A 26,094-nucleotide genomic window follows, 5' to 3' on the forward strand; every position below is an offset into this window, starting at 1 on the left:
CAACACCAAGGTCAACTAGAGGTGTCCGAGGCCCAACAAGGTGCAAAGAGGAGAACTTCAGTTAGACGGTTATCGTGCAAACCCCACCACCACGAGGCCAAGGGACGGCCCTGCCTGCAATGCATAAACTCTCAGTTAAACTGTTCTAACTTTCATCTGCTCACAACCTTAAAGTCTGACCAAGTGTGTTCACCTTGGTTCCCTTGGCTCACAACTTTCAAAGCTCACAGCCAATTCCGGTCCAAACTAAGCCACAGCTTAAAGCCACAAAAGCAAGGGCCACAGCTACCAGTCCTCGCGAACCTACTATGCGCCGCACATACTGCGCGAACCCTTTACATGTGTGCTGTATAGTTCTCAAAACTCCGAAGTTTGGGTATTATTAGCCCCATTAAAAAAAAATTTCTTTTGGGGGCACTTGGGTGGCTCAGTCAGGTAAGCACTGAGTCTTGATTTTGGCTCACAGTCGTGAGATGAAGCCCCGCGTCCATGCTTAGGACTCTCTCTCTCTCTCTCTCTCAAAATAAAGAAATATTAAAAGAAATTCTTTTAGTTAAAGTATAGTCAACACACCATGTTACATTAGTCCCAGGTGTACAACACAGTGATTCGACAAGCCTACACACCGTGCTGTGTTCACGGCAAGAGGAGCTACTGTCTGTCCCCACACAAGGCTATTATGGTACCACTACGTTCCCTGTGCTGTACCTTTCATCCCTGTGTATTAGCCCCGTTTTTATAGATGAAGGGACTGAGGCTCAGAGACAAGTAACTTACTCTGGACCACACAATGAGTGACGGGGCAGACATTTTAACCCGGCTTCATCGACTCCAAAGCCTCTGGTCTTCCCTTCCATCAAGCTCTTGCTCTAACCAGGCCTGGCCAGGTAGGTCCAGCCGACGGCTTCCCTCTGCAGCCCACACACTGGCCTCCCTGCTGGGTGCTTACCAAGGAGGTGCTTGATGATGGCTTGGTTGTGTTCCCAGAGGTTGCTAAAGGTCCCCCAGCGTGAGTGGCCGTCAGGCACGGGGTTGGCTTTGATCCAGCCGCCACAGGCGTAGGTGAAGAAGTCCTGGCAGGGGTCCACCGTGGGGTCCATAGAACTCAAGATGGAGCTGGTCACAGAGACGCAGGCCTCACTTAGGCACACTGAGGGGGTTCCTGGCAGGGGTCAAGGATAAGAGGCCAGTGAAGGGCAGGGAGAAGGCTGTGGGAATATAGCGCAGGTGGCCTGGGGTGCCATGGCCCACCCCAGCCTTGACCAACTGGATTTGGAGCTGGATGGTCACTAGACTTCTAGAGACAAGTGATTTCAGTAGATTAACAATTTCCTGGCTTATAAAATAAGACTTTTTTAGCTCCCTTTTTAAAATGCTTTCTGCGGCTCGAAAAGTACCCAGAACAGAGGTGTTTCTCTTAATCAGTCCTTCCTTTCATAAATATTCATTGATTTTTTTATTATTCCCGGATGCTCAACAAGTTGATTCACTCATTCATGCAATCATTTATTCAACAAAATAATTACTGAGTTTCTTCCAGGGTCTTATTGAGTATGGTGTGACAGTGTGCGCAGGTGTGTGTGCGTGTGTGTGTGTGTGTGTGTGCACGTGCGTGTGTGTGGTGAAGGATATAAAAGGCATAGTCTTTCCTTCAAGAGCTAATAATTTATCTGGGGATACAGACATTATACAAGAAAAGTTAAATCACGACAGGAGGAGAAATGTCTGTCATTTATTCTATAAACATAAACTGAGTATATTTGGTCCGTGACAACTGGGTGATACAGACAATATGGTGCCAGGACTTAAGGTGAAGGAGAGGCTATTAGGAACAGAAAAAACTATGACAAATCATTCCCACTGAGTACAAGGTGGGAGATTATCTCATTGACTCTCAAAGAAACAAAAACAAACCAGACCTAAGAGACCATTTTGCTCAAGGCCATTTTTATATACGAGGAAACTGAGGCACAGAGAAGTTAAGTACCTTGTTCAATAGCCAAAGTACCCCATCCTTTCTCTGTTCTGTCTCCTATAGGCCTGGAGGGGTGCTATCCCAGCAATGACAGGAGGCATCTGCCAGGTGCCTCCCTAAGGAGGGGTGGTAACCGGTGCAGGTGGGCCATGGGGAGGGCCACCAGATACTGTAAGTGCCCCCAGTGAATCAGCTGCCTCTGACCCGGCTCTCCTAGGACATGGGGCAGAGGCAGTGAGGGCTCATCGAAGGTCAGAGGCAAGAAGAGGGGCCGGACCCCTGCCTCAGCATTGGTCAGAGGGCTCCAGCAGAGGAACTAAACTGGGCAGCCTTAGCAGCCAGAGATCCAGCCTCATGACTAAGAACACAGGCCCAGCTGGATCATCCGTTGACATGCCACACGGGCAACAAGAGGGACTTTACACACGTGCGTTATCTCATTCAGGCCTCACTGCAGACAGCAGATACGGCTGTGACGCCCGGTTCAAAGAGAAGGAAACTGAGGCTCTGTGTGAATGAATGGAACGCAGTCACCCGGCTGCGGGGGAGAACCAAGGCTGAACCAGCTGTGTTCTGCTGCAGCAACTCCAAGGCCAGGTTCTCAGTTTTCCCTCACCGCCTCTTTGCCGGTCACATCGGGTCTGGGGCGGCCCTTCTCTCAAGTTCAGCATCCCTACCACACAGGGAGGAGTGTGGCAGGGCCGGGGCCGGAGGCTCTGAGACCTGGGTTAAATCCCAGCTTTCTGATTCTGGCTGAGACTTGTGCAGGTGACCTCATCTCCCTGAGCCTCAGTTTTTCCACCTAGAAGCGAGGAAGCACAGTGGACCTGACTTCACTGTGACGATGGCCGCCTTCGTGGCTGGGCCCGATGTTCCCAGCCCAACCTTCAGAGAGCAGGAAAGGATACAGAGTCTGGCACCAGCCTGGCTGGGGTGGCCTGTGGGCTTTTTAATATCCGATGACAGTCACCAAGTCTGGTAGGGCTCACAGGAGCCACACGATAGCATAAAAATCAAGGTGACCTTATTGTGAGGTAATTACTTGTTTGGAGAGAACTATGCAACAATTACAAATTACCAGCACGTCAGGCAGGAAAATAGAGAAAGGAAGCGGCAGGAATATGGTGCCATTTAACTGTCTCTAGGTGAGACCATCTCAGTTCCAAGTCGCACGGCCCACTCCCCACGAAGGAAAATACATTTCCTAGAGTCTTTAGGGTGGGTGGGGGAAGGGGAAGAGCGTTTCTGCATAGTTTGAAAAAGCCTATTCACTATTATGATAGAACTTCATATTCGGGAAAGGAAAAGAATACCTATTGTTTTTATACAACAAACTACAGGAAGTGAAGCCTGACAAAATCTTGGCTTGTGGAATGCCCAGAAGACAGATTGCAAGATGGTGATTCTTGGGGAACAAGACATGTCAGAATCTGCATGCCAGCGTGCGTGGGAGAGACGGTGGGGGGGGGGTGGGGGGGGGAGATCCCGGATGAATGGTTTTTGGGGTTATCATGAGAGGACTTGGGTTTAAACACAAAAGAAGAAACCAGTCTCCAGGAGTTACTCTGAGAGGCCTGAGTTCTTCACGAAAGCACCCAGTCTGCTAGGTACCAAGCTAGTGCTTAAGCAACAATCATTGGTTGTTTACCTGCTTAATGGTTTGTAGATCTTTTCTCGCTATTCCTGACCCAGCGGGGGCTTAACATGTATTTGATCAATTAATTGTTTCCAGGCCCCCCCACCATCTAACATCACGGTCAACACTTTCAAGGCTTCAGCTATTGAGGAAAACCTTCCCAGACCCTCATTCTTTGCTGGGCCCCTTGGCTGGCTGCCTGGCTGTCCGCTCTCTGAGCACAGACTATGCTGTGTCATGACTGTCTCCCTGTCTCCCCCCCCAGCTGGAACATGAGCTTGAGGGTAGGGCCAGCACCTTACTCACATTCACATCGCCTTTGCTCGGCACGGTACTTGGTACCTAACAGCTGTCCAACATGTGTTTGTTGAATGAATGAATGAGTGAATGAAATGAGCTTTGTCCAGGACTTGGTCACCACCTGCAGAGGCGGAAAATATTTCTTCCTTTGAGGATGTGTGCGATCAGTCGAGAAAGCAGGAACAGCCCCAGATCTAGTTCACAGACACACCTGTCTGGGCAGTGCTGGGCCTCAACACCGAGTAAGACACTTAAGAATATTTTCTGGGAGAATTGGTGTGCTTTGTTGCCACTGTTTGTAAAGCACCTGCAAGTTTCTGGAAAGCGGGGTGCAGGGTGAGGGTAGACAAATATGTATGTAAGGGCCCAGACATAACTTTGAGATGGTCTTTCAGAATCATCAGAGAATGTGCTTCGACTAGCCTGATGTTTGCTCAGGTGTGGCCAATGGCAGCACCTGCTGACAGGCATGAGGTTACTGTCAATATCTGGGGTGGCCACTGCTTTCCCTGGTCGAGGCAGCCAATGAAGACACATCAGTTGGCTCAGGGCTCATGAGATCCCCCATCCAGGCCCACCTGGGGGGAGAGGTCCTTTCATCCCGGTCCAGACTGGGGACCCCCTCCTGCGGTCCTCAGGGGGCCCTGATACAGGCCGAAGCAAGACTGCTCCCTGTGGGCCCCACCTGGGATCCAGCCCTTGGCGGCTCCCTTCTAGTTTCTGGGAACTCCCGGGGCACTCTCAGAGAGCCTGATCGAGGGGGCTGAAAGGATGACTCGGATGAGGTCCTGCCCTCTCTCCAGGCCCTCAAACTCCTTCCCCCTCGTAGTCTAACATGGCCAGCCATGCAGGCTAGCAGCTTCACAGTGGGGAAGGCCCAGAGAAGCCTGGAGTGAATGCTCCCAGATCCCATGAGGGGTCATAATCTCTCTGACGGGATGAGTAATCAGGTGACCAAGTAGGTGGGGTTGGACCCCGAGCAAAGCCCCCAGAGGCTGCTCAGATGGACCATCTGCCATCGGAAATGTTGGGGCACAAGGGTGTGAGAGACCCTGGAATCGGCAGGACTCCCATCCTTGTTTCTTATCTTGACTCCACCCTTTCCAGTTCCATAAGTGCTTACTGAGCATCAACTCTACATGAAGTACTTGACTAGATCCTCTCAGCCAAACACAGACGGCCAGCCTCAAACCTGATGGCAGGATCAGAGGGGCCCGATCATGCCGCTAAACAAGGTACGATACAGAAATGTGATAATAATGTGTACAAATGAAGTACACAGAGGGCGGCTGGGCCGTGACAGGACAGCTGTTCTGAGGGTTCTAACACGCACCGGGGTGCACCCCAATCACAAAGGCAGGTGGGGCGTGCCAGCCTCCAGTTGAAATCCGGCTGCCCTAGTCACTTCTGCACCAGCCATGTAACCTTGAGCAAGTCACTTTGTCTCACTGCCTCAGTTTCCTCAGGTGTAAAACGGGGCCCAAAGTAACCACACCTCAAAGGCTTGCTGTGAGGAGGAAATGAGATTATGTGTGTGAAGAAGAGGTGGGGTGTTGGGTCCACGGAAAGTATTAAGTAAACGGAAGCTATTGTTGCTATTTTGTTGGAACTAAGGATGATGGACAGTGCCAGACTGTGCATCTAATCAGCCCACATCCTAACAATAACAGCACTCAGAGCTCAGGTTAAAGAAGTCCTAATAGGCACCAGGTATGTGATAGACATTATCTCTAATCCTCAGAGCCAGCCCCAAATTGGACACCATTTTCCCCATTCACAGTAGAGAGGACACAGGCTCTGGGAGACTAAGTGACTTGTCCAAGGCCACACAGATGATGAACGGCTGGGCCAGTGTTTGGACTCACGTCCAAAACCTTTACACTACCCACGCTGTCCACCTCCCGTGTCTCAGTCCATCTCAGCACCGAGCCACCCAGACCCACTCTCTCCTTGGCCTTGAAGGCCAGTCCCGGCTTGAGCAGGGAAGCCCTCTTGCACAAGTGGCTGGACAGAGCCGAAGGCAGGAGTGAGTCAAGCCCACATCGAAACACAGAGGCACCTACTTGTCTGGTATTGAATGCCCAGGGCTGCCAAGCAGGCCACCAGTCCGGCTGCCAGAAGTAACACCAGCACCACCAGTCGCTTCTCCATCTGGGTCCGCGCAGCCCAGCATCTCTGGCCACTCCGGGGGCTGCGGAAGTTCACCTGCAGGGAAGGAGGCAGGAGGGGCGGGGAGGACGTGAGCCTGGGCCTCCCCCTCCCCAGGAGCAAGGGGCTCCTCGGCAGGCCCGGGCCCCGGGGAGCCATCAGGGCTGCCCTTGGCCTCAGGGGTGGTCCGGTTCCCACGGAATCAGTCCTAATCCAGGAAAGGAACAGCCACCCTACTCAGCAGCTCGGATTAGCTCCTAAATGCTAGAGTCAAGCCGCTCAACCCAGCCGGACTTGTGTTTTTTGTGTTACCCGATACGGGTCGAAGAAAAAAAAAAGAAGAGCTCTTCCCTGTTTCTCCAGCAAGGAGTTCAAAAAAGAACAGGATGTTTGGACTTGGCATCCAGTGAGCGTCCAGCTGGGCTCTTCTCAGAGCCCCCGCACCGGCAGGCCAGGATGACACAAGCACAGCTCGCACTTCCCAGGAGTGTGGACATCCTTAGCTCATTGCTCCGAGTCCCGTGAGGGCTGTGTTATTAGTTCTCCTTTACAGATGAGGAAACCGAAGTTCAGAGAGGGTGAGACCCCTGCCTCTCATCACACAGCTAAATGGGGAGAGATGGGGTTTGAACCCACGTCTGTTGATTCCAGAGCCCACCAGGGGATCAGGGACTCGAGTCTGGGAGGTGTCAGGGGAGATGCAACAGAGATAGCTCCACTGAGGCAGGCCCTCAAAGGGAGGAAAAATGTCCCTGGCCTAACAATCTAGCTAAACAGGAAGGGAGGCACAATGAGAGGAAGTGGAGGGCGTGGCAGGGCCCTTAGGGCTGAGGAGAGACAAACTGGCCAACAGCACTCAGAGCCCTCAGCCCAGGCCTTCACACCCCAGACCAGCTCGGGGGAGCCCCCCCTCCATTCCAAGAGGTGCTTCCTGCAAAAGCCAGGGCCACAGGACAGGAGGCGTCCCCCAAAGGTGGGGCTCGGCTTAGTGACACGGCGGTGTGCCAACAGCTGAGCACCGGCTCAGGGCCATGTTGGAAATGCTGGGAGGAAGATAGACTCCCTCGCTTTCAGCTGCTCACAGTCCAGCAGGAAGACAGATACAGAAACAGACTAGGGTGGGAAGGGGTGGGGGTGGGGGCGTCCAGTCAGGGAAGGCTTCCTGGAGATGCAGACGCTTGTGCTGGGTGTTGAGGAATAAGTAGGACTGGCTGGCTGATGGGGAAAGAATGGAGAGAGGGGGCAAGGCCTAGATCCTAAGGGGCACTACAAGCCCATTTAAAGAACGAAGACATCTTCTGGAGGGCTGGAATGACATGACTGGAGTTGCCCTTTGGAAACACCAAGGTGGAGGGAGTGAAGCTTGCTGGGGTGTGGGCACGCAGGCGGGGAGACCTGTAGTTGCCGGGGGGGGGGTGGGGTGGGGGCGACGGGTGGGGACCTGCCAGGGGAGATGAGGAGACTCAGATTCTGACCTGCAAGTGCCTCCCTAAAAGCTCAGGGGGTGGCTGTCCCCGGGAGCCAAGTCACAGCCCTCAGGGAGCCTCACACTGGCACTTGGGGGTCTGAGGTTGGTCACCTTAGGGAAAGGCACCACGCGGCCTCATGCTCATCCCGGGTATTTTCTGGGCAGGAAATGACTGGGAACTGCTACACCAGAGAAAGGGGAACACAAGGACTTTATGTGGAGGACAAAAAAAAAATTATGTTCTGAAACCAACAAAAGGAACTTGGGGCCTAGTCATATTTCCGAGGAGGGCCAGGCGGCTCCCGATACCGAAACAGCTGTGTCAGGTGGAGGGAAGGGTGCCACCTCCTGAAACCCCTTTCTCAAGAATGGTTTCAAAAATGTGAGAAACGAGGGACGCCCGGGTGGCTCAGTCGGTTACACGTCCGACCTCGGTTCGGGTCGTGATCTCGCGGTTTGTGGGTTCAAGCCCCGAGTCGGGCTCTGCGCTGACAGCTCGGAGCCTGGAGCCTGCTTCGGATTCTGTGTCTCCCTCTCTCTCTGTTCCTCCCCTGCTCTCTCTCTCTCTCTCTCTCAAAAATAAATACAGATTAAAAAAGATATTTAAAAAAAAATGTGAGAAACGAAGATTCTGACCAGGCTCCTGCTGTGAAGTGAAAACTGTGGGTCGGGAGGGCCTGGTGCAGTCGGCCTGGGACTCTGCTAAACGTGTTCCCAGCACTGCAAGGCTTATAAAGTGCTTTCTCCTCAGCATCAATGCTCGCACTGACTTTTCACCCCTCCTGCCACACTGGCCCTGGCCCGTCTCACCGTCTGCCTCCACCTGAGGCTTCTCAGCCTCCCGTACCATGGCCCAGCTCATGGGGCGAGGGGGTGAAAGGCAAAGAAGCAGGGAGGCCTTGGTTTAAGATGCACCCCTCTGCCTGGTGCCGGCTCTCGGAAGCCAGGGAGCACAGCCATCAGGCCTGGGGGAGCGGGCCGACTTACCATCTGCAGGGAGAGCAACACCTTGGTGTGAGGAATATGGTGAAAGGGAGGGAAGGAGGCAAGAAAGGGAGGGAAGAAGATGAAAGGAACAGAGAGAAGGAGAGAAGAGTCACAAAAGTAGCCAACACTTGAGTTCCTTCCCTGTGCCTGGCTTCGTGCTGATTCTGTTTGGTTGCTGGATGAGGCTACTCTCTTTTCACAGCATCCTTAAGAGAAGGTACTATAGTAGCAGCTCCAGAAGAAACACAGGAAGTAGGGGAGGAGAGAGAACCGTGAAAGAAACCTCTCTGTCTCCAGAACCCGCAGCCTCAGCCCCACGGCGGCGCTGCCCCCGAGGAACATCAATAGAGCCGAGCCTCATTCATTGTTTAGCGTCAAGCAAACAGATGGTGCTCGCTGCAAAAGTGAATCAAAATTAAGTCCGAATTAAATTACGAATGCAGTTCCAGGAAGAAATGGCAAACAGGAGTTGAAAATAGGATTTTTAACCTTTGTCATGTTCTTCGCTCAACTCACACTGAACTAGCTGAGGGCCTGCTGGTTTCTTGACAAGCCTCCTCTCTGAGGGCAGAAGGAATCCAGAGACACCCCTCTGGGGCAGAAGTCCCCCGAAGGCACCGCGCCCAGATCCAGGGGCCTCTCCAGGAGAAGCCGTCCAATTCTTGGAGCGGTGGACAGGGCCAGGCTGCGAGGCCCTTCTCTCTGAGCCCTGTGGTCCTCGCCCTGCCTCCTTCAGAGCATCCAGCAAGTTGAGGTCACAGCAAGGGGAGGACACAAGCGGTTTCTCACATTCCTTTTGGAAATGAGGGCAAGTTGATGACCGGAGCCGGTCTGCAGCGACTCGGAGGCTGGGGGGATTTGAGTCAGGCAGCCCACTCCATCTCAGGAGAGGTGACTGGGAGTGGCCATCAGCCAAGGAGCAGAGCTGCCAAAGCCTGGAAGATGGTGCTGAAAATTACTTTAAATGCTCAGCTCATGGGTGGGCTTAATATCCTATTTATTGTCACGGTGAGGCAGAGAGAGAAAACCGAAGGAAAAGGATGCCTTCAAAAGAGACAGGTGGAGAGGGAGACAGAGGAGGAAGGAGATAGGCAAAGCCAGAGAAACAGAGAGAGAGAGAGAAAGAGATTGAGCTGTCCAGCCTAGGGGTTCCCAGGGTTTCCACAGCCAAGGGAACAAAGCCCTAATGAGGGATAAATATTCGGTTACAGAAGGGAGTGCTTGGCTCACCTAGGCTTACAGCAAGAACGAGTTCTGCAGGCAAGGACGGGACCTGACTGCCTGGGGCCCAGGAGACAAGCCAGCAAGAGAAGGGGAGGGGAGTGGGGCAAAGCCTGGTTTTCAGAGGAAGCAGGGGGTCAGGAAAAGAGGCAGAGGTTCTTCCTGAGCCACTGCCAGGTCCCCCAGCGACCTGGGCTGTGCAGAGAGGCAAACAGGAGTCAGTCTGGCCAAGGGTTTGGCAGGGAGCCCATCCCCGCTGCAGCCCAAGAGCCTGGCCACCCCACGAGGGCTGGCAGGGTGACCGGACTGCCTGCTTCCAGCCAGTCTCTCAGAGCAGACAGACCATGACCAGTGAAGTTTTTATATAGAGGACTTCCAGCTGAGGCCATGGAGGCCAGCCCAGAGCAAAACTATAATGTCTTCTTGTCCTCCCACCTCTTCCCTGAGCCCTACCTGTCCCCTGCCTTCATGCCAGACTCTCTTCCAATGACTGATAGTAGCTTATCAGTAGCACCCCACAGTACCTGCTGTGGGGTGGAGGGCTCCTTCCATCTAAACAGGAACCAAAGTCTAGTTTTTAGAAGAAGCACGTCTCCAGCTCTCTTTTCTTCCCGGAAGGAACACCCAGCTACCAAAGGTGTGAGAAAAGGGGGGCGTCAAAGGCCCGCCTCGACTTGATCAAGACCCCTGCATGTATGTGTGTCTGTGTCGCTGGGCAGTCTCTGAACCTCCATCTCCTATCTTTAAAATGAGGAAGCTAGATGAGCTTCCAGGTCTGACCATCTCAAATTCTAGAAGAACTTGAAAGCCAGGAGTGTAAGGCCCAAATGGGGAGATGAGCCGAAATGACCTGCTGGTGAGCACAGAGGTCTTTATAAAGTACTGAGCGGGCTTGTGCCTGAAATCGCCCTCGAAGGACAGGCCTGTGTGTGGCAGGGAGAGAAAAATGAGAAAACCACCATTAAGAATTAAATACCTCAGCTTTCTCTTCTCTTGAAACAATTGATTTTTTACGAGCAACAGGATGGGTTTCACAGGCTTTGGTAACAGTCACGGCCACCGGCTCTCCAGTTTAGGCTGCAGGTATCACTTTAGCTATTTCCCTTTGAGTCACTGAAATGGTGTGTGCTGGGCTGCTGGGGAGGCCAGGCAGCCGGCCCGAGCAGAGCAGAGGCTCCAGAGAGCAGGGTGGTTACATTCAGGGCATCACTGAGATCTCACACCTGGTGAGTCACGATAATTCCGATAGCAACCCAGTCCATTTTCTGAGCACTATGCAAAATGCTTTCACTTACACTGCCTCATTCTAATCTTTGCAACAACTGTTGATAAATAATATTAACCCCATTTGACAAAAAAAAAAAAAAAAAGCTGTTTCCATGAGTTGCTTTTAGGTCTCACAGCCCATAAGAGGCAAAGCTGAGGATCTGTCCTGGGGCCTATCCGGCTTTAAATTCGGCACTCAGTGGATCACAATTCACTGGGGCCTAAATGTGAGACAAAGGAAAAGAAAAACAGGTAGAACGGGGGTCCAGCTAAATTCAGTATTTGGTCAGCATATTCAGTAATGAAGGGGTCAAGTTTCATTCAAGGTTTTCATTTGTTAGTATTGGTATAGATAACTTTGGTATTCTAGAATAATGGGCTTCAAAGTTTCGAAAAATCAAGTAGCTTATTTTTATAGCTGCCCATCAAAGAGGGAGAGTTGGGGGTGGGGGGACAGGGGCCATTTTTTAAATCTTAAACTTGAAGGAGCCGTTGCGTCTTTAGTCTCAGGGCATAGGAAATCATCCGAAAGGCTAAAGGGTGGTCGGTCACCTGCAATGTTAAAGTTACCAGGCTTATCTTCCAACCTTACCAGATTGAGTAAATATATTTTTACCTACTGGTACCATGAGGCATTTTAGTTTTCAATGGCAGCATGTTTTGGAAGTTTTTAAACAACATAGAAAAATACTTATGAAGTGTCATTAAATGAAAAAAAGCACAGTACAACATCGTGTACTCAGAGTGAGCTCAATTATGTTTAAAAATATATGCATGCAAATGTGGAAAACTAGAAGTAGTTATCTCCAAATGCTGGAATTACTGTTTCTTTTTAAGTCATATATATACATACATATATATATATATATATATATATATATATATATATATATATATGTTAGACTATTTGTTTTTAAGACAAATACAAATACTATTATACAAAGACTATTACTGTTTCTTTTTAAGTCATATATATATATATATATATATATATTACTTAAGCAGAAAATCTTAAAAACAAATAGTCTAACATATTATATATATAATATGTTATATTATATATATACATATATATATGTATATATATAACATATATATATATAATATGTTAGACTATTTGTTTTTAAGATTTTCTGCTTAAGTAATCTCTATACCCGGTGTGGGACTTGAACTCACAGCCCTGACATCAAGAGTTGCATGTTCCACCAACTGAGCCAGCCAGGCACCCCTACACTTGAATTTTGTTTGTTTGTTTGTTTTTTACAAATAAGCATGTGAAGTTTTTATATTGGGATGGGGGAAAACCCTAATGATTAAAAACAAAATTAATAGAAAACTCTGCTTTGTAAGTTGATCAAGTTCTTGATTCAAACATTGGCTAGTTCATACTTGCCTTGGGGAAGTCAAGGGGGTTCAAGAGAAGCCGGGCTGGGTACCCAAAGAAATGCCCCAAGTCCTTTCAACATTTTTGGCTTTTCCTGTATAAAAAGTAGACAATGTGCCCAGTTTGGCAGATTGGTGTAGGGACGGCAACACTGTACTCCATCCCACATGACAGCTCTATGACCACAGGAATGTCCCCAACCTCCACGAGACTCAGCTTCATCATCTGTAACATAGCCATGGGGCCCTTACCTCATATGTCATAAAAACAACAATAATCCTAGCAGGCCCCATAATAGGAATTACATTTACTTTGTCCAAATCCCATTTTACAGTTTCGTGATTAAGCAGCTCAGCCAAGACCATGAAACCCGGGACCCCAGCTTCCACTCTGCTAGGCAGCCTCGGGCAGATGAACATACTCTGTGACATGAAAAAGGCTCTACCTGTGGGGGCTACCTGTCCTAGTATGGTGATGACAACGCCACATATTATTTTGTGGTGAATTCTGAAATGTGTTTGTGCTGATATATTTAGAACCTTCTGGGCAATATGAGACTGAAAAGGTTGCTGATTAGACTCTGTTTTGATTTGTGAAGGGAAAAGTGCCTGCCACAGAAATTTAATTTCCTGCTGGATTTAGCCTCTCAAGAAGGGTCCCAGGGAAGAGGTTTTAGACAGACTGAGTTGATTTCTCACTCCCAGATTTCTAGCTCTTAGTGACTTAAAGCGAGTTGTATCCCCATTCAGAACCTGTTTCCTCATCTGTAAGTGGGAACAGTAATCCCCACATGTGGGTGGTCCTGAAAGTAAAGTGGGATGATGTAGGTAAGGGTGCCATATTCTAGCGGGCAGACCACTTGGAATCATGAGTTGGGATCTCCCTGGGCCTACTTAATTAACTGTAGGAAGGACTCCATCAATGCTGTTTCCCTTTATTGGTATTATTATTATTTTTTAAATCTTGAACATTATTATTATTTTTAAAAATTGTTAACATTTATTCATTTTTGAGAGACAGAGAGAGAGTATGAATGGGGAAGGGACAGAAAGAGGGAGACAGACTTCAGGCTCTGAGCTGTCAGCACAGAACCCAACGTGGGGCTCTAACTCAAGGACTGCAAGATCATGACCTGAGCTGAAGTCGAACGCTTAACTAGCTGAGCCACCTAGGCATCCCATTCCAACTTCTAAGAGGTGTGAGTTTGCATGCACCCTAAGTTTGCCCCTGGGTGAATTGTGATTTGGTAGCAGCTCAATGCGTGGCCCCAACACGCTCCCCAATTCCTCCCTTGGTTAACCTGGCAGAAATCCTCGGACTGAGATGCCCTGCTCCTCTCTGCGAGCTGGCTTCCTAGGAGTCGGATCAAGGTCCCCCTGGGTGTCCCTGACACTTCCAACTCGTTCCCATCCACCCGCCTGGGTCCAAACCTCACCGGGGCTGAGGTCCTGTTCAACACTACCCCAGCTCAGCCCTGCAGCGAGAGAAGAGCAGCCACAAGGTAGGGAGGTGGTGGGCCCGTTTGAGTCCCACAGGGGCAGACTGTGGGGAGGGGAGAAACTGGGTTTCGTGAGTGGGCTGCAAAGGGGAGGAAAGAGGAGGCAGAAGATGGGCTCCTCCCTGCAGGAAACGCAGGAAGTGAAGAATGGGGTCATGCCGACCAGAGAGGGTGACTAACCATCCTGGTTTGCGCAGGACTGAGGGGTTTCCAGGGACACAGGGCTTTCTGAGCCAAACCTGGGACAGTTTTAAACTCTGCCATTATTGGACTATGTGACCCTGGGCAAGTTCCTCGGCACTCGGGGGCTGCCTTTTGTGTGAAAGGTAATCGGTCCAGTTCAGTTCCATAGGGTGCTTCAACTCTGCCAAGGGGTGGAAGTCTCACTTGCAGGTGGCAGGAGGATTTAGGGGCAGCCAGGGCTGGGGAGGAGACACGGGTGGAGGGAGCCCAGCACCTCCGGACCACTTCTGCCCCAGAAAGTCCTCTTCCCCACGGAGCCCAGAGCGGCCAGGTTGGCACGGCCCCCTCCCGGGCTGGCAGGGATGGGGGCGGGGGCGACAGCAGCGCGCATGACCGGCTGCCTTGGGGGCTCGCAGCGGGCCAGGGCTCCTACCTGCAGGCCGTTCGGGTACACTTCGCCCTCGGACAGCGAGTCGACCAGGTCCTCCTCATCCAGCGTGGCCCGCTTGTAGGTCGACATCTGCAAAGCCAAGTGCAGCACGGACTCCCTCAGCGCCTCCATGGCTCTCGCACGAATGGGGAGAATGGGGAAGCGGCCCGGCGCCACCGCGCGCCCCGCCCCGGCCGGCCGGGACACCGAGACCGGCCCAAGGACCGGCCTGCGGCGGGGGAGGGGGGTCCCGCCTCCCTCCGCCCCCTCCCCGCCCCCCTCCCCCCCATCCCGCTTATGCAACGCCGCGCCTCACCCCCCGCACCCACAGCGCCCGCAGCGCCCGCAGCGCTGCGGCCGTCCGCTCCGCATCCTGCGCCCCGCGACGCTCAGTCCCCACCGCCAGGGAGCCCGGGCGACAGGCTGGCCGGGGCGGGCCGGGCTGCGGGGGCCCGGACGGCAACACGACACCTTGGCGGGCGGGGCCCGATCCGCGCGCGGTTCCCGGTTCCCTCCCTGGCCCCGCGGGGTGACCCGGGGTAGGTGGTGGTCCCCCACCGCCACCCCCTAGCAGGCAGGAAGAGGTCTCGGGGCAGCCCCTCCTCCTAGGAAACCTCACTCAACTCTCCCTTCAGTAAAGTGGGTGGCGGATACGGGAGTCAAGTATGAGGAAAATGCCCCAAATTTGGATCACGACTGTCAACAGAGAGGTTCCACCCACCAGTGGCCCTTAGGTGCCTCAAGTAAGTCTCCCCATCAGAGATAGAAAGACGAGGGGGGGGTGGGGGGAGGGAAAGAGGGGGAATAAAAAAGACAGGTGTCTCCCCTCTCATTTCCCCCTTCCTCTAGCTCAGGGGCCTTATAAGCCAGAGAATTTCAGAAAACTCCAGACTTTGGAAGTCACCAGGAAGGTGACCCAGCCACCCCTCCCTCCACCTTCCCTGTCAGCAGTCCAGAGACTCAAGTAGGTGCTCCCTCCCCAGTCCCTGTGACCTGGGCTGGAAAAGTGGGCTCTCTCGGGTGTGGGTGCACTCAGGTAGGGACTCCAGGGGCTCCGTGCCTCCCATCTCAGAGAAGTCTAGCCGGCAAGTTTCCCAAAGGACCCTCCACTCCCAGTGAGACCTGGAGTCCCCTGCATTTGTCCATTTTTCAGCTTTCCACAATGCACGTCTGTTGATTCCCATTATTTGGTTCTCACAGCCACACATATGTGCACAGAATCTGGGTGGCTGGGTGGCTCAGTTGGTAAGCGTCCGACTTCGGCTCAGGTCACGATCTCGCGGTTCATGAGTTCAAGCCCTGTGTCGGGCTCTGTGCTGACAGCTCGGAGCCTGGAGCCTGTTTCGGATTCTGTGTCTCCCTCTCTCTCTGCTCCCCACCCCCAACGCCCTCCCTCCCTGCTCATGTTCTGTCTGTCTCTCTCTCTCTCTCTCTCAAAAATGAATAAACATTAAAAAAAATTAAAAGGAAATTCTGATCTCGCTATGCCCTTGTTTGAAACTCTGCAAGGGCAGTCCCTTTACCAGTCCCCCACGGCCCCCGGGGCCACCCCTGACCCTCGTCTCATGCTGCTCCCCACCTCACTCACTAGGCCCCAACTTCTTTGGCCTTCACGCAGTTCCTCAGATTCTCAAGTTTCTCTCCTCTCCCAAGATCTTTATGGCTGCTGTTCCCTCTATCTGGAACATTCTTTACTCATCTCTACTCCTCCCATGACCAGTCCCTGCTTCAGACCTCAGCTAAAACTGCCACCTCGTCCAGTGTCCTAACCACTCTTAAGTAGCCCCTCAAATTCTCTTCCACGTACCCCTTTTTTTCCCTTTATAGTATTTACTGCAGCCCTGTTGTCATCAGCATCATTATTTTTTTTACATCAATCCCTCCCTTCCCACCACAAGCATCATGAGCCTGGGACACTGTTTGGCACAGAGAATCCCCATCACCTCGCATACAGTAGATGCTCGATAGACAGTTCAAATCGATAGTAGAACAAGTACAGGGAAAGTGAAAATTACTCTGGGGCAGTGCCCTGAAGTTCCTGACAATCTAATTTTGCAACATCTAAGGATAAAGGAAACATATCTAATGGGCACAGGCCCTGGGGGGAGGCAGGGTGCATGGGAAGAATTTTAATTCTGGAATCTTCTGCCCTGCTTCCACTGGGTGGAGGAGTTCCCGTTACCCACTGGAGACAGAGAGAAAGGACTCCCGCGCTTCTTCACTTCACGCTGGATTACAGCTGGACTTTTTCTGAAACGAGGACACTCGGTCACATTAAGTAACAAGTGTCAACCGCCCAAGGAAAAGACCCTTGAAAAAGAAGTTCAATTCACCACACAGCCGGGCACAGCAGCTAATGTTTCATCCATCATCTCATTTAAGCCTCTGGCCCTTCCCTCTGAGTATTACTGGCCCCTTGTACAGAGCCTGAAACTGAGGCTCAGGCAAGTAACTTGCCTGGGTGCAGAGAGGCAGTGGCTCCTCCTTCTTCTGTCTCATTTCAGAGGTCACCCCTTCTGGGAAGCTCTCCTCACCACCCTCCAGACAAGTGAGCCTCTGGCCCCCTGCTCAGTGTCCCCCCCACCCCAGGCCCCCACCCCGTGCTTCCTTCTGTTGAAGCCCACAGCACTCTAAACGAGAGAACCTTGAAGCGGGGGCCAGGGCTCCTCAGGTCCCGTACCCCCCGGGGCCTAGGCCGCAGCCAGGGCCTCCGTGGGTGTTGGAGCGAAGGTAGGAGGCAAAGGAGGGAGGCTGGAAACCCATCCCAGGGGCCAAGGCCAGGCCACGGGGGCCAGCCGTCCCACTGCAGCCCGTTTGTGGATGGATGATGAACACAGCTCACATACCTCCCAAGCAGAAACCCGCTCAGATGGAGACTTGTTTATGTTCCAGTGCACAAAAGCTGAGGTGCCCCTCCTAAAACGCCTGCCTCAGACGTGGGAATGGCTTGGCTGGCTCGGTGAGGAGCACAGAGGCTCCAGTCAGTGAGTGAGTGACACTCCCAACAACAATGGCAGCCGTATGTTTGTCCCCACCCAGAGCCGGAAGGGGCCTTCCCTTCACGGTCTTGCTGGGTCCCCACAACTACCTGGAGCCTCAGCCTCGGCAGGTAACACTTCCATGTTATAGGAGAAGTGAGAGGCCAGAGGGAGCGGAGGCCCTGGGCAGGGAGAAAACAGCACCTGCTCTGTGCTGCACAAAAAATGCGCCTCTCCTGACCCCTAGATGCCCTGCTGGGGGCGGGGGCAGGGAACCATCACCTCCACTTTCCCAGTGAGAAGACTGAGGATTAGGGAGGAGGCGGGATGTGACAGTCCCCTCCCCAGCCGCCCAGGTGGCCCAGGTGGCCCAGGTCGCCCGGCTGCAGAGTGCGATGCCTCAGCTCATGCTGCCGCCTCCAGGAACCCCAGCCTCACGGCTAGTAAGGCCCTGCACCTGGCCCTGTGCTCCTAGTCCTGTGCTCCCTGTGGAAGGGGGAGCTGCTCCTTCAGGTGGGGCCCTCACGGAGTGGAGTCCAGGCCCCGAGCCGGCAGGGTGGCCGTGCTTATTCTGTCTCATTGCAGGTGTCCCGCCCCACCCCATGAGCTTCCGGGAAAGCAGAAGAACACAACTGCTTTGCAGGGAGTCTGCCTTGATCTGCTTTTCCTCACCGGGCCCCTCAGTGTTCACGAGAAGGGCTCGGTGGAGACCAAGTACGGAGGAGTGGGGACCACAGCTCGTCCCCAGGCCCGCAGCCGCACACAGAAGGTGATGAAAGCCAGAGGCGTGGGTGCTGGTGCCCCGCTCTGGAAACCCCACCCCGGGGTGAACAGAAACGAGGAATATTGGAGAACTCTCACGTTTCTGACAACAAAGGCCTCTGGCCCAGTGACACACGGGTGTGATCCTGCGTGCTGTGACTGTGTTAGTCACTCAGATGGTTCTGTGGTTGGTTTGCCCAAGGCGGGGAATCTTCAAGGAGACTTGGGAGTGTGTCAGAGGCAGGAAGAGCAGTCGCGAGTGACATTCCGAGGCCTGCGACTCCTTGGCCACACCCTCCAAGCTGTTTTCGTGTTGTTTCTAAGCCTTGGCTCCGTCAGTTCCTGCCTCGGGGGCTCATAATTGGCTGGGATCCGTGCTGTCCTTATATGTCATCTAATACACACTTGCACTGTGTGTTAGTTCAATACTGTTATTTAACAGACACAACCACAGAGTGGGTAAGAGCTCTAGATCTGCACCTGTGCTCTGGATTCCCAGTGACAGCCTCTCTGTGCCTCAGTCGCTCATCTGGAAAGTGGGGGTGATGATTGTAATCCCTCCCTCGCAGGACTGCTGTCATACATATTTAAGTGAGTTGACTTGGAGCAGGCTGGGCACACAGCATGTGCTCACTAAGTGTGAATTGCCCTTATTTACTTCTTCATTACTTATAAAACATGAGGGCTGCAAACTTTCCCTTGACCCCCACCACCGAAAGAACAAACGCTAAACTCCTCCCTCTCCAGGTCCATCCTCCATATGCCCCTCAGGTGAGCGGTTGTCCCCTAACCCTGACCCAGCCCTGCAGGCGCTGACCACCCACAGGAGTCCATCGAGTCCTTGACGCAGGTCAGGCCTGTGCTGTAAGCTGAGGGGGCAGCTCCCAGTAGGACTTGGTCCCACCCCCGAGGGACCAGCAGCTGATATCTCCTCTCCCAAGACTGGGCCCCCTCCCAACCAGTGCTCTCCATCTCTGGTCAATCTCCTCTGACATCTGGTCCTCCCTGCCTCCTTCTCTGTGGTGTGCCCGCCACCCCCCCCCCCAAGTGGCAACTGCACTGATGCTCAGGCCTTGTCTGGGCATCTCTATCCCTGGGATGGAGAGGACCTGGGGGAGTGGGCAACAATCATCTTACTACTTTCCATCCCCAGTACCTAGAACACAACCTGGTATATAGATAATCGGTTAAATTTTTTTTTAAGTTTATTTATTTTGAGAGAGAGAGAGAGAGAGAGTGAGCACGGGAGGGGCAGAGAGAGACGGAGAGAGAGAGAATCCCAAGCAGACGTGGGGCTTGATTCCACCAACTGTGAGGTCATGACCTGGGCTGAAATCAAGAGTCAGATGCTCAACCCTGAGCCACCCAGGCGCCCAGATAATTGGTTAATTTGTATCCTGGATTTTCACAAGGGCATAAGCATCTGTGACCGCAACAAAGAAGAAAGAGTAGAGTTTAGTTGCTTGATGACAATCAAGTAAAATCAAACAGAACAGTTATGGGCACGAACAAGACAGTGAAAATAGGACTGTCCCTCCTGAAGACGATGCTACATGACGTTTATTACTATTGTATCATCTATTACACTGCTTGGTCTTTTACAGGAGAAATTTCCATATGATTAATCTCTTTTTAAATTTACCACAAAGTTCTTGAAGGAATGAACAGCTTCTTTGCTTTTTGATAATAGGAATCATAGCAATTGTCCCAGACCCTTTTTTGCCTTGGCTGCCAGGAAGCTGTCCGGCAAATCAGAAACTCAGCTATGGGTACTTTCCTGGTCTTTACGTTCAGCTTCTTCCTTGTCCACATTTTTCAGTCTGTTTTCTCTGCTCCTGGTTTTCCATTTCTATTGTATAGTATTTTATTGAATGAGTTTTAGTCATAATCCATCATGAATTCTTTGTGGAATAAAGTGAATTATAAACAACCTAATTCAGGAACACCCCTTCCCTCATCCATGCTGCGGGGAACACAGTTTCAAGAACTTTCTTCTTCTTCTTTTTTTTTTTTTATAATTTTTAAAAATGTTTATTTATTTATTTTGAGAGAGAGCATGCATGCGAGTGGGGGAGGGGCAGAGAAAGAGGGAGAGAATGAATCCCAAGTGGGATCCACACTTCCTCAAAGAGCCCAATGTGGGGCTTGATCCCATGAACCATGAGATCATGACCCGAGCTGAAACCCAGAGTCAGATGCTTAACCGACTGAGCCACCCAGACACCCCAAGGAACTTTTTCAACAGTGTGGGTGAGGCAGCCAACACAGACCTGGGCCCAATCCCAGGTTCCTGAGCTCATTTCCCCTTTTGGACCTCAGTTTCCTCATCTGTAAAAAAGGGTTGTTGTGAACTGCCTGGCACGTAAGCATCATATCCCATCCCCACCTCATACCTGCTCCTCTTTATTTTTCTTCACCACTTTTCCATTTACTTCTGCCTTTGCCCATGTTTCTGATCGCAACCGTAGTTCAGCCAACACTGGCCCTACTTTAGCTGTGCTGCTGTAGTCAGGACAAAAATAACCAACTTCCTGCTGATCAAGGTTAACACCAGTGGTAAGTCCAGCGTGATAGTAGGCACTCTTGGTACGTGGTGGGAGGGGTACTTTACCTCTGTGTCCTTCCTCCCCAGGGCATATTATTGCCAGTCTAATAAGGAGAAAAACATCAGACAAATACCAACTAAGAAACATTCTACAAAATACCTGACAGTACTCCTCAAAACCGTCAAGGTCAAGGCAGCTGTCAACAAACAAGGCAAGTCCGAGAAACTGTCACAGCCGAGAGGAGTTAAGGAGCCATGACTCCTGAATGTATTGGGGTGGGGATCCGAGAACAGAAAAGGGACATTAGTAAACGAGAGAAATCTGAATAAGGTACAGACTTCAGCTGGTAATAATGCATCAATATTGCAGTGTAAGGGAACTCTCTCAACCATTTTCTCAAAAATGCTATAAATCTAAACTGTTCTAAATGAAATATTTTTCAAATGTTTATTTGTTTTTGAGAGAGAGAGAGAGAGAGAGAGAGAGAGAGAGATGCAGAGAGTGTGAGCACGGTAGGGGCAGAGAGAGAAGGAGAGAGAGAATCCCAAGCAGGCTCTGTGCTGTCAGCACAGAGCCTGAGGTGGGGCTTGAACTCTGAACTGTGAGATCATGACCTGAGCCGAAATCAAGAGTTGGGTGCCTAACTGACTGAGCCAGCCAGGTGCCCCAAAATGTTTATTTTTTTAAAAAACCACAACTGCTGCCCTCTAAAACAGAAAATGGAGTCATGGACATGGACACGAGCCCAGCACTGCCCAGTTCTCAAGGCTCTGTTATATCCTTATCTTATATGTATCTCATGAGCACCCTGCGGAATAAGCCCTGGGACCCCCATTTTACAGATGTAGAAACCGAGGCCAGAGAAAGGAAGCAGCTTGCCAGTTGGTGACAGAACTGGGACTTGAACCCAGATCTTCCTGACCCTCTCACGGCCTCTTCCTCTCTTCTTGGGCCACCTTCCTGGGGCCTGGCTCCCTAGGCTGACCTCCTTTGGAGACTACAGGCTGCCCTGGTTGTGTTCTGAGACAGAGGGATGATATAAGTGGCAGTGGAGGTTGGGGAAGGAGACTTCACTTGGTGCTGGAGGCCAGACATGGAAAGGTAGACAGGAGCTGGAGGCAGGGGAGGCCTACAGGTGCGACTCTGCAACAGACAGGAGGCCGAGGGTACAGAATGTACATGGGAGACCAAGGCTGCTCACTGCCTCCTCAGAGGAGGTAGCAGCCCTAACAGCCCATGAGTCAATCGCCCTGGTCTGGACCAGAGTCGCAGGCCGAGCTCCCCTAATGTGCTGGCAGAGGAGACGTGCCTACACATGTAGGGAGCTGGAAAACACTCTCCTACTTGGCCCCACGTTGACTCACCTGCCTGGGGGCCCTGGGAGGCACTCAGAATCTACCTGGTGCTGCCAACCAACCACCTGAGTGCTGCCGAGGAGGCTAGCCCACGCCCAAGCCCCAGAGCTGGCCGGTAACCTCCTCCCTCCTCCCTGACACGGGCTGCACATCACACTGCTGACCGAGGTACGTGGCCTCTCTCCACCCCTGCACGGGACAGCTTCCGTCTGTCACCTCTGCCCCTTTGGGGGTGGGGGGCTTGGGTCTGCCCCTCCTCCCCCTGGAAGCCTTCCCTGGTTGGCCCTTTAACCAGCTTGATCTCTGCTTATCACTCCCCCCAGTGTCTCCTCTCCCAGCTGGCTCCAAGCCGAACTTTCTAAACTAACTGATATGGTCCAGTCAGCCTCCTCCTTCACAGGTTGGCTCTCTGGAACTGGCAGAAAAAAACCAGAGGCCTTGGCCTGGCTTTCAACCTCCCCTCCCTGCTGGGGTCTGGCTCCTGGTTCCTTCTGGGCTTCTTTCTTACCAGTCCCCCTCACATACTCGAATCTCAGTAAAACATGTACGGTCAGTCCCCTAAACACACCGTGCTTCCTGCTGCCAGGCCTCTGCATAGCCACTGCCCTCTGCCTGCCAGGCCTCTCCTCTCTCTCATTCCCCCTTCCTCCCCACCAACTCTTCAGCTCACATGCATCTTCCTCCAGGCAGCCTTCTCGGACTTCACTGTGACCTCTCCTCTGTGCTCCCCAGCAGCACCCTGCACGACCTTCTAATATGTCATCCCAACATAGTGACTGGCAGCCAAGGGCAGCTGTGTGACCTTCACAAAGTCATGCCACTTCCTTTCTGTGGGTTTCTCGTCTATCAAGTGGAGATGATGATGGTACCTGCCCCATAGGGTCTTTATACATATCAACTCAAATGAGACACAGAAAGTCCTCCGTCCAGTGCTTGCAGAGAGGCAGCTCGGTAAACATGAGTGTGGGTGGTTGGTGGGTGGGTTCAGAAAGCCCTGAACCCCGTCATACTGAGAACGACAGAAGACAGGAAGGGAAGCAACAATTAGAAGGACCTATGACATGCCAGGTGCTGGGCCAGTGCAGAACAACTGTGACATGGGGAGGGAACACGCTCAGAGCCCTACACCTGGTAAATAACGAAGCTCAGATTGCAGCCCAGCTGTATCGATGCCCAGAGCTTATGGTTTCGCCATGACAACACATAAGATGGCAGCCCCAACCTGCTCCATCCTTCCCGCCACAGGCCTCACCTCTCGGCTGGGTTAACGGGCCAGCTCACTCACTCCAATCTTCTCTAAGCACCAAGATCAAAACAGACCAGAACCTTGCAGCTGGCCCTAAGCTGCGCAGGGTGACCAGTCTGGGTAAGTCCCAAGCCGAGGAGACCCAGTGTGCCTGAACAATTTGCTGATCTCATCACATAAAGCTTAGGACAAAGTTAATCCGTCTCACTTAATGATATTTGTAATGGTAATGACGGAGCTGTCTCATAATTAGGCTCAACCAGGAAGCAGCTCGTGGAAATGGCTGTAATTAGTATCTGTGTTACAGAGGTGGGTAGTGAGGGCAGGGAAGAGGGAGGGGGAAGAAGGTGGGGCTGGAAGTTTTGGGGACTCCTTGGATCCATGAACTGAGGGTGGTTGGGGCCCTCACAGTTGTGCCAGACCCCGTGCCAACCAACTCAGGTGAATGATCCTGTTTAACATTCATGATAACAGGCCCCCATTCTCTGTGATGTGGCCCCCATTCTCCCTTTTCTAAAGCGAGGAAACAGGCTCAGAGAGGTCCATTCACTTGTCCAAGGTCACACAGCCAGGGAAGAACAGAGCCAAGGTTCACACAGGGCTGCTCATCTCCCCATCCGGCCCAGGTGGTGTTCTAGACAGAAGGCTTGGGTGTGGGCTGGGAGGCAGGAGATCTACATTCTGGCCCCAAGTCGGATGCTGACTTCCCCTCAGGACACAAACAGGGTGTGCCTGTCAAGCTGGGCATGGCTGAAAGCATGGACTTGGGAGCTGGGTTCCTTGGATTCTAATGTTGGGGCAAACCGCTTTGCCATCTGAACCTCAGTGTCCTCATCTGTGAAATGGAGACAAAAGTGTTGCCCTCAAAGGGGTGGGAGGGTTCAACAAGCTAAAAAACCTAGAACAGTGCCTGAATATTTTTATTACCTATGGGGAAAGCATGGGCTTTGAAGTCAGTTTTTCCACCTGTAAAATGGGGAGGCAGTTTGCTAGATTAGAACGGTGGTTCACAAGCACATATGTTTTTAACCCCATAGAGCCCTTTATTTTGAAGAGTTAACATTGCCAGGTTCCGGGGTGGCTCAGTCGGTGAGGCATTCGACTTGATTTTGGCTCAGGTCATGATCTCATGGTTCACGAGTTGGAGCCCTGCATCAGGCTCTGCGCTGACAGTGCGGAGCCTGCTTGGGATACTCTCTCTCCCTCTCCCTCTCTGCTCCTCTCCCCATGTGCCCATGCACACAGGCACACTCTCTTTCTCTCTCAAAATGAAGAAATGAACTTAAAATAAATTAATTAAAAGGTTGCCATGGCAACCCAACCCAAACTACAAAAGAGATCTACGCGGAGTTGCCACTTACGTTCAATGATCCCCTATCTTGACCCCAAACTGGCTTCCTCAAGGGCTCCACGGGGTGGATTTTGAAAATCACTCATTTATATTTCTTTCTGAGAACTACTGGCTCTAAAGCTCTGAGATCGAAGATGATGTGGATACAGGAAGTGGTGGCCTGGGGCTCGGATGGTGTTTGCCCCGCGGGGTGGGCGCATGGGGGCTGTGGGGCAGGCTGGGCCGTGCCCACAGTGGAGCTCACAGGGACCTGCCGCCTGCCACCATTCAAGCCAATAGCTGTCTCCCCCAGTGGAGGCTGGGAGACAAGGGGAGGCTGGGAGACAAGGGAGGCTGAGTGGAGCATGTGACTCTTCAACTCTTGATCTCGGGGTTGTGAGTTTGAGCCCCACGTTCAGTGTAGAGATCACTTAAAAATAAAATCTTAAAAAAAAAGAAGAAGAAGGGAAACAGACCCACATTCCAGCCTAGCCATGTGGCCTCCAGCAGGTCACAGCACCTGTCTGGGCCTCACTGTCCTCAACTGGAAGACACGAAATGATAACACCATTCTCATCTGGTGACATCAGGCCAGAACTGAATCATGCGCATGTAAAGCCTTTGCAATTGTGAAAGACTGCCCCAAATTGACCCTTTTTGCTGATTTCTAGTAGATTATTTTCTCTTCCTAGGAGCACAGAGTCTGGAGCCAGACTGCACAGGGTCAAGTCTCAACTCCACCACGTACTGGCTGAGTCCCCAGGGTTCAGATACTGAGCCTGTTTCCCCCTGTGTAAAATGACAACATAAGGGCCTTAGCATAGTGCCTGACAAACAGCAAGTGCTCAGTAAGTGTTGGCAGCTCTTGAGTCTGAGGAATAACTAAAGACAAACTTGCTCGCTAGCGCCCTCAGCCAGTGTAGACACAGCTGAAGAAGGGTGAGGGACTCCTGATCCTCTGAAGCACGCAGCTTCAGACGCAGCAGTTGGCAGGTTCTGGTTCTGTGCTCAAGGACGGATCAAGCTAGACTGGGGATTTGTCAGTCCTTTGACTTTAAAAGTCCAGTTCGACTCAATAGCTGTTTCCCAGCGGTTCCGTGGTACCTGTTTACTGAGTACCTAACATATGCCAGGCCCCCACCACAACCCTGCGTGGTGGGTAGCACTGTCCCCATTTGACAGATGAGGAAACTGAGGCTCAGAGAAGTGACGTGACCGCCCCAAGGCCAGGCTGCCCCTTCACAATGCACGGGATGTGGAGCCAGGCCCAGAGGTCTCCCCTGGTGTGGAGCCTGCCAGAAGGCTTGTGAAGGCCTGGGGTGTCAGCCCATGTGACTTGCTGCTCTGGTGGGAGGTGGCATTCTCAGAGTGAGGACACCCA

The 26,094-nt window shown here is 52.1% G+C and overlaps 1 protein-coding gene across 5 annotated transcripts in view; it reads right to left on the reverse strand.

Moving 5' to 3' along the window:
* Window positions 1-26,094, reverse strand: part of ECE1 (endothelin converting enzyme 1) — a 113,272-nt gene that overhangs the window by 46,520 nt on the left and 40,658 nt on the right. For 2 of the 5 annotated variants that reach the window (XM_053208475.1, XM_027060171.2), the window contains exons 2-4: window positions 14,500-14,586; window positions 5,975-6,116; window positions 950-1,162 (exon numbers count right to left, since the gene is read on the reverse strand). In XM_053208475.1, coding sequence (XP_053064450.1) covers window positions 950-1,162; window positions 5,975-6,116; window positions 14,500-14,586 — 442 coding nt within the window. Of the gene's footprint in view, window positions 1-949; window positions 1,163-5,974; window positions 6,117-14,499; window positions 14,644-14,812; window positions 14,954-17,342; window positions 17,482-26,094 lie in introns of those variants that run through there. The other 3 variants (XM_053208472.1, XM_027060173.2, XM_015086367.3) reach the window with 3 other exon arrangements.

Source organism: Acinonyx jubatus, chromosome C1, assembly GCF_027475565.1.
Source record: "Acinonyx jubatus isolate Ajub_Pintada_27869175 chromosome C1, VMU_Ajub_asm_v1.0, whole genome shotgun sequence".
Lineage (NCBI taxonomy): Eukaryota > Metazoa > Chordata > Mammalia > Carnivora > Felidae > Acinonyx > Acinonyx jubatus.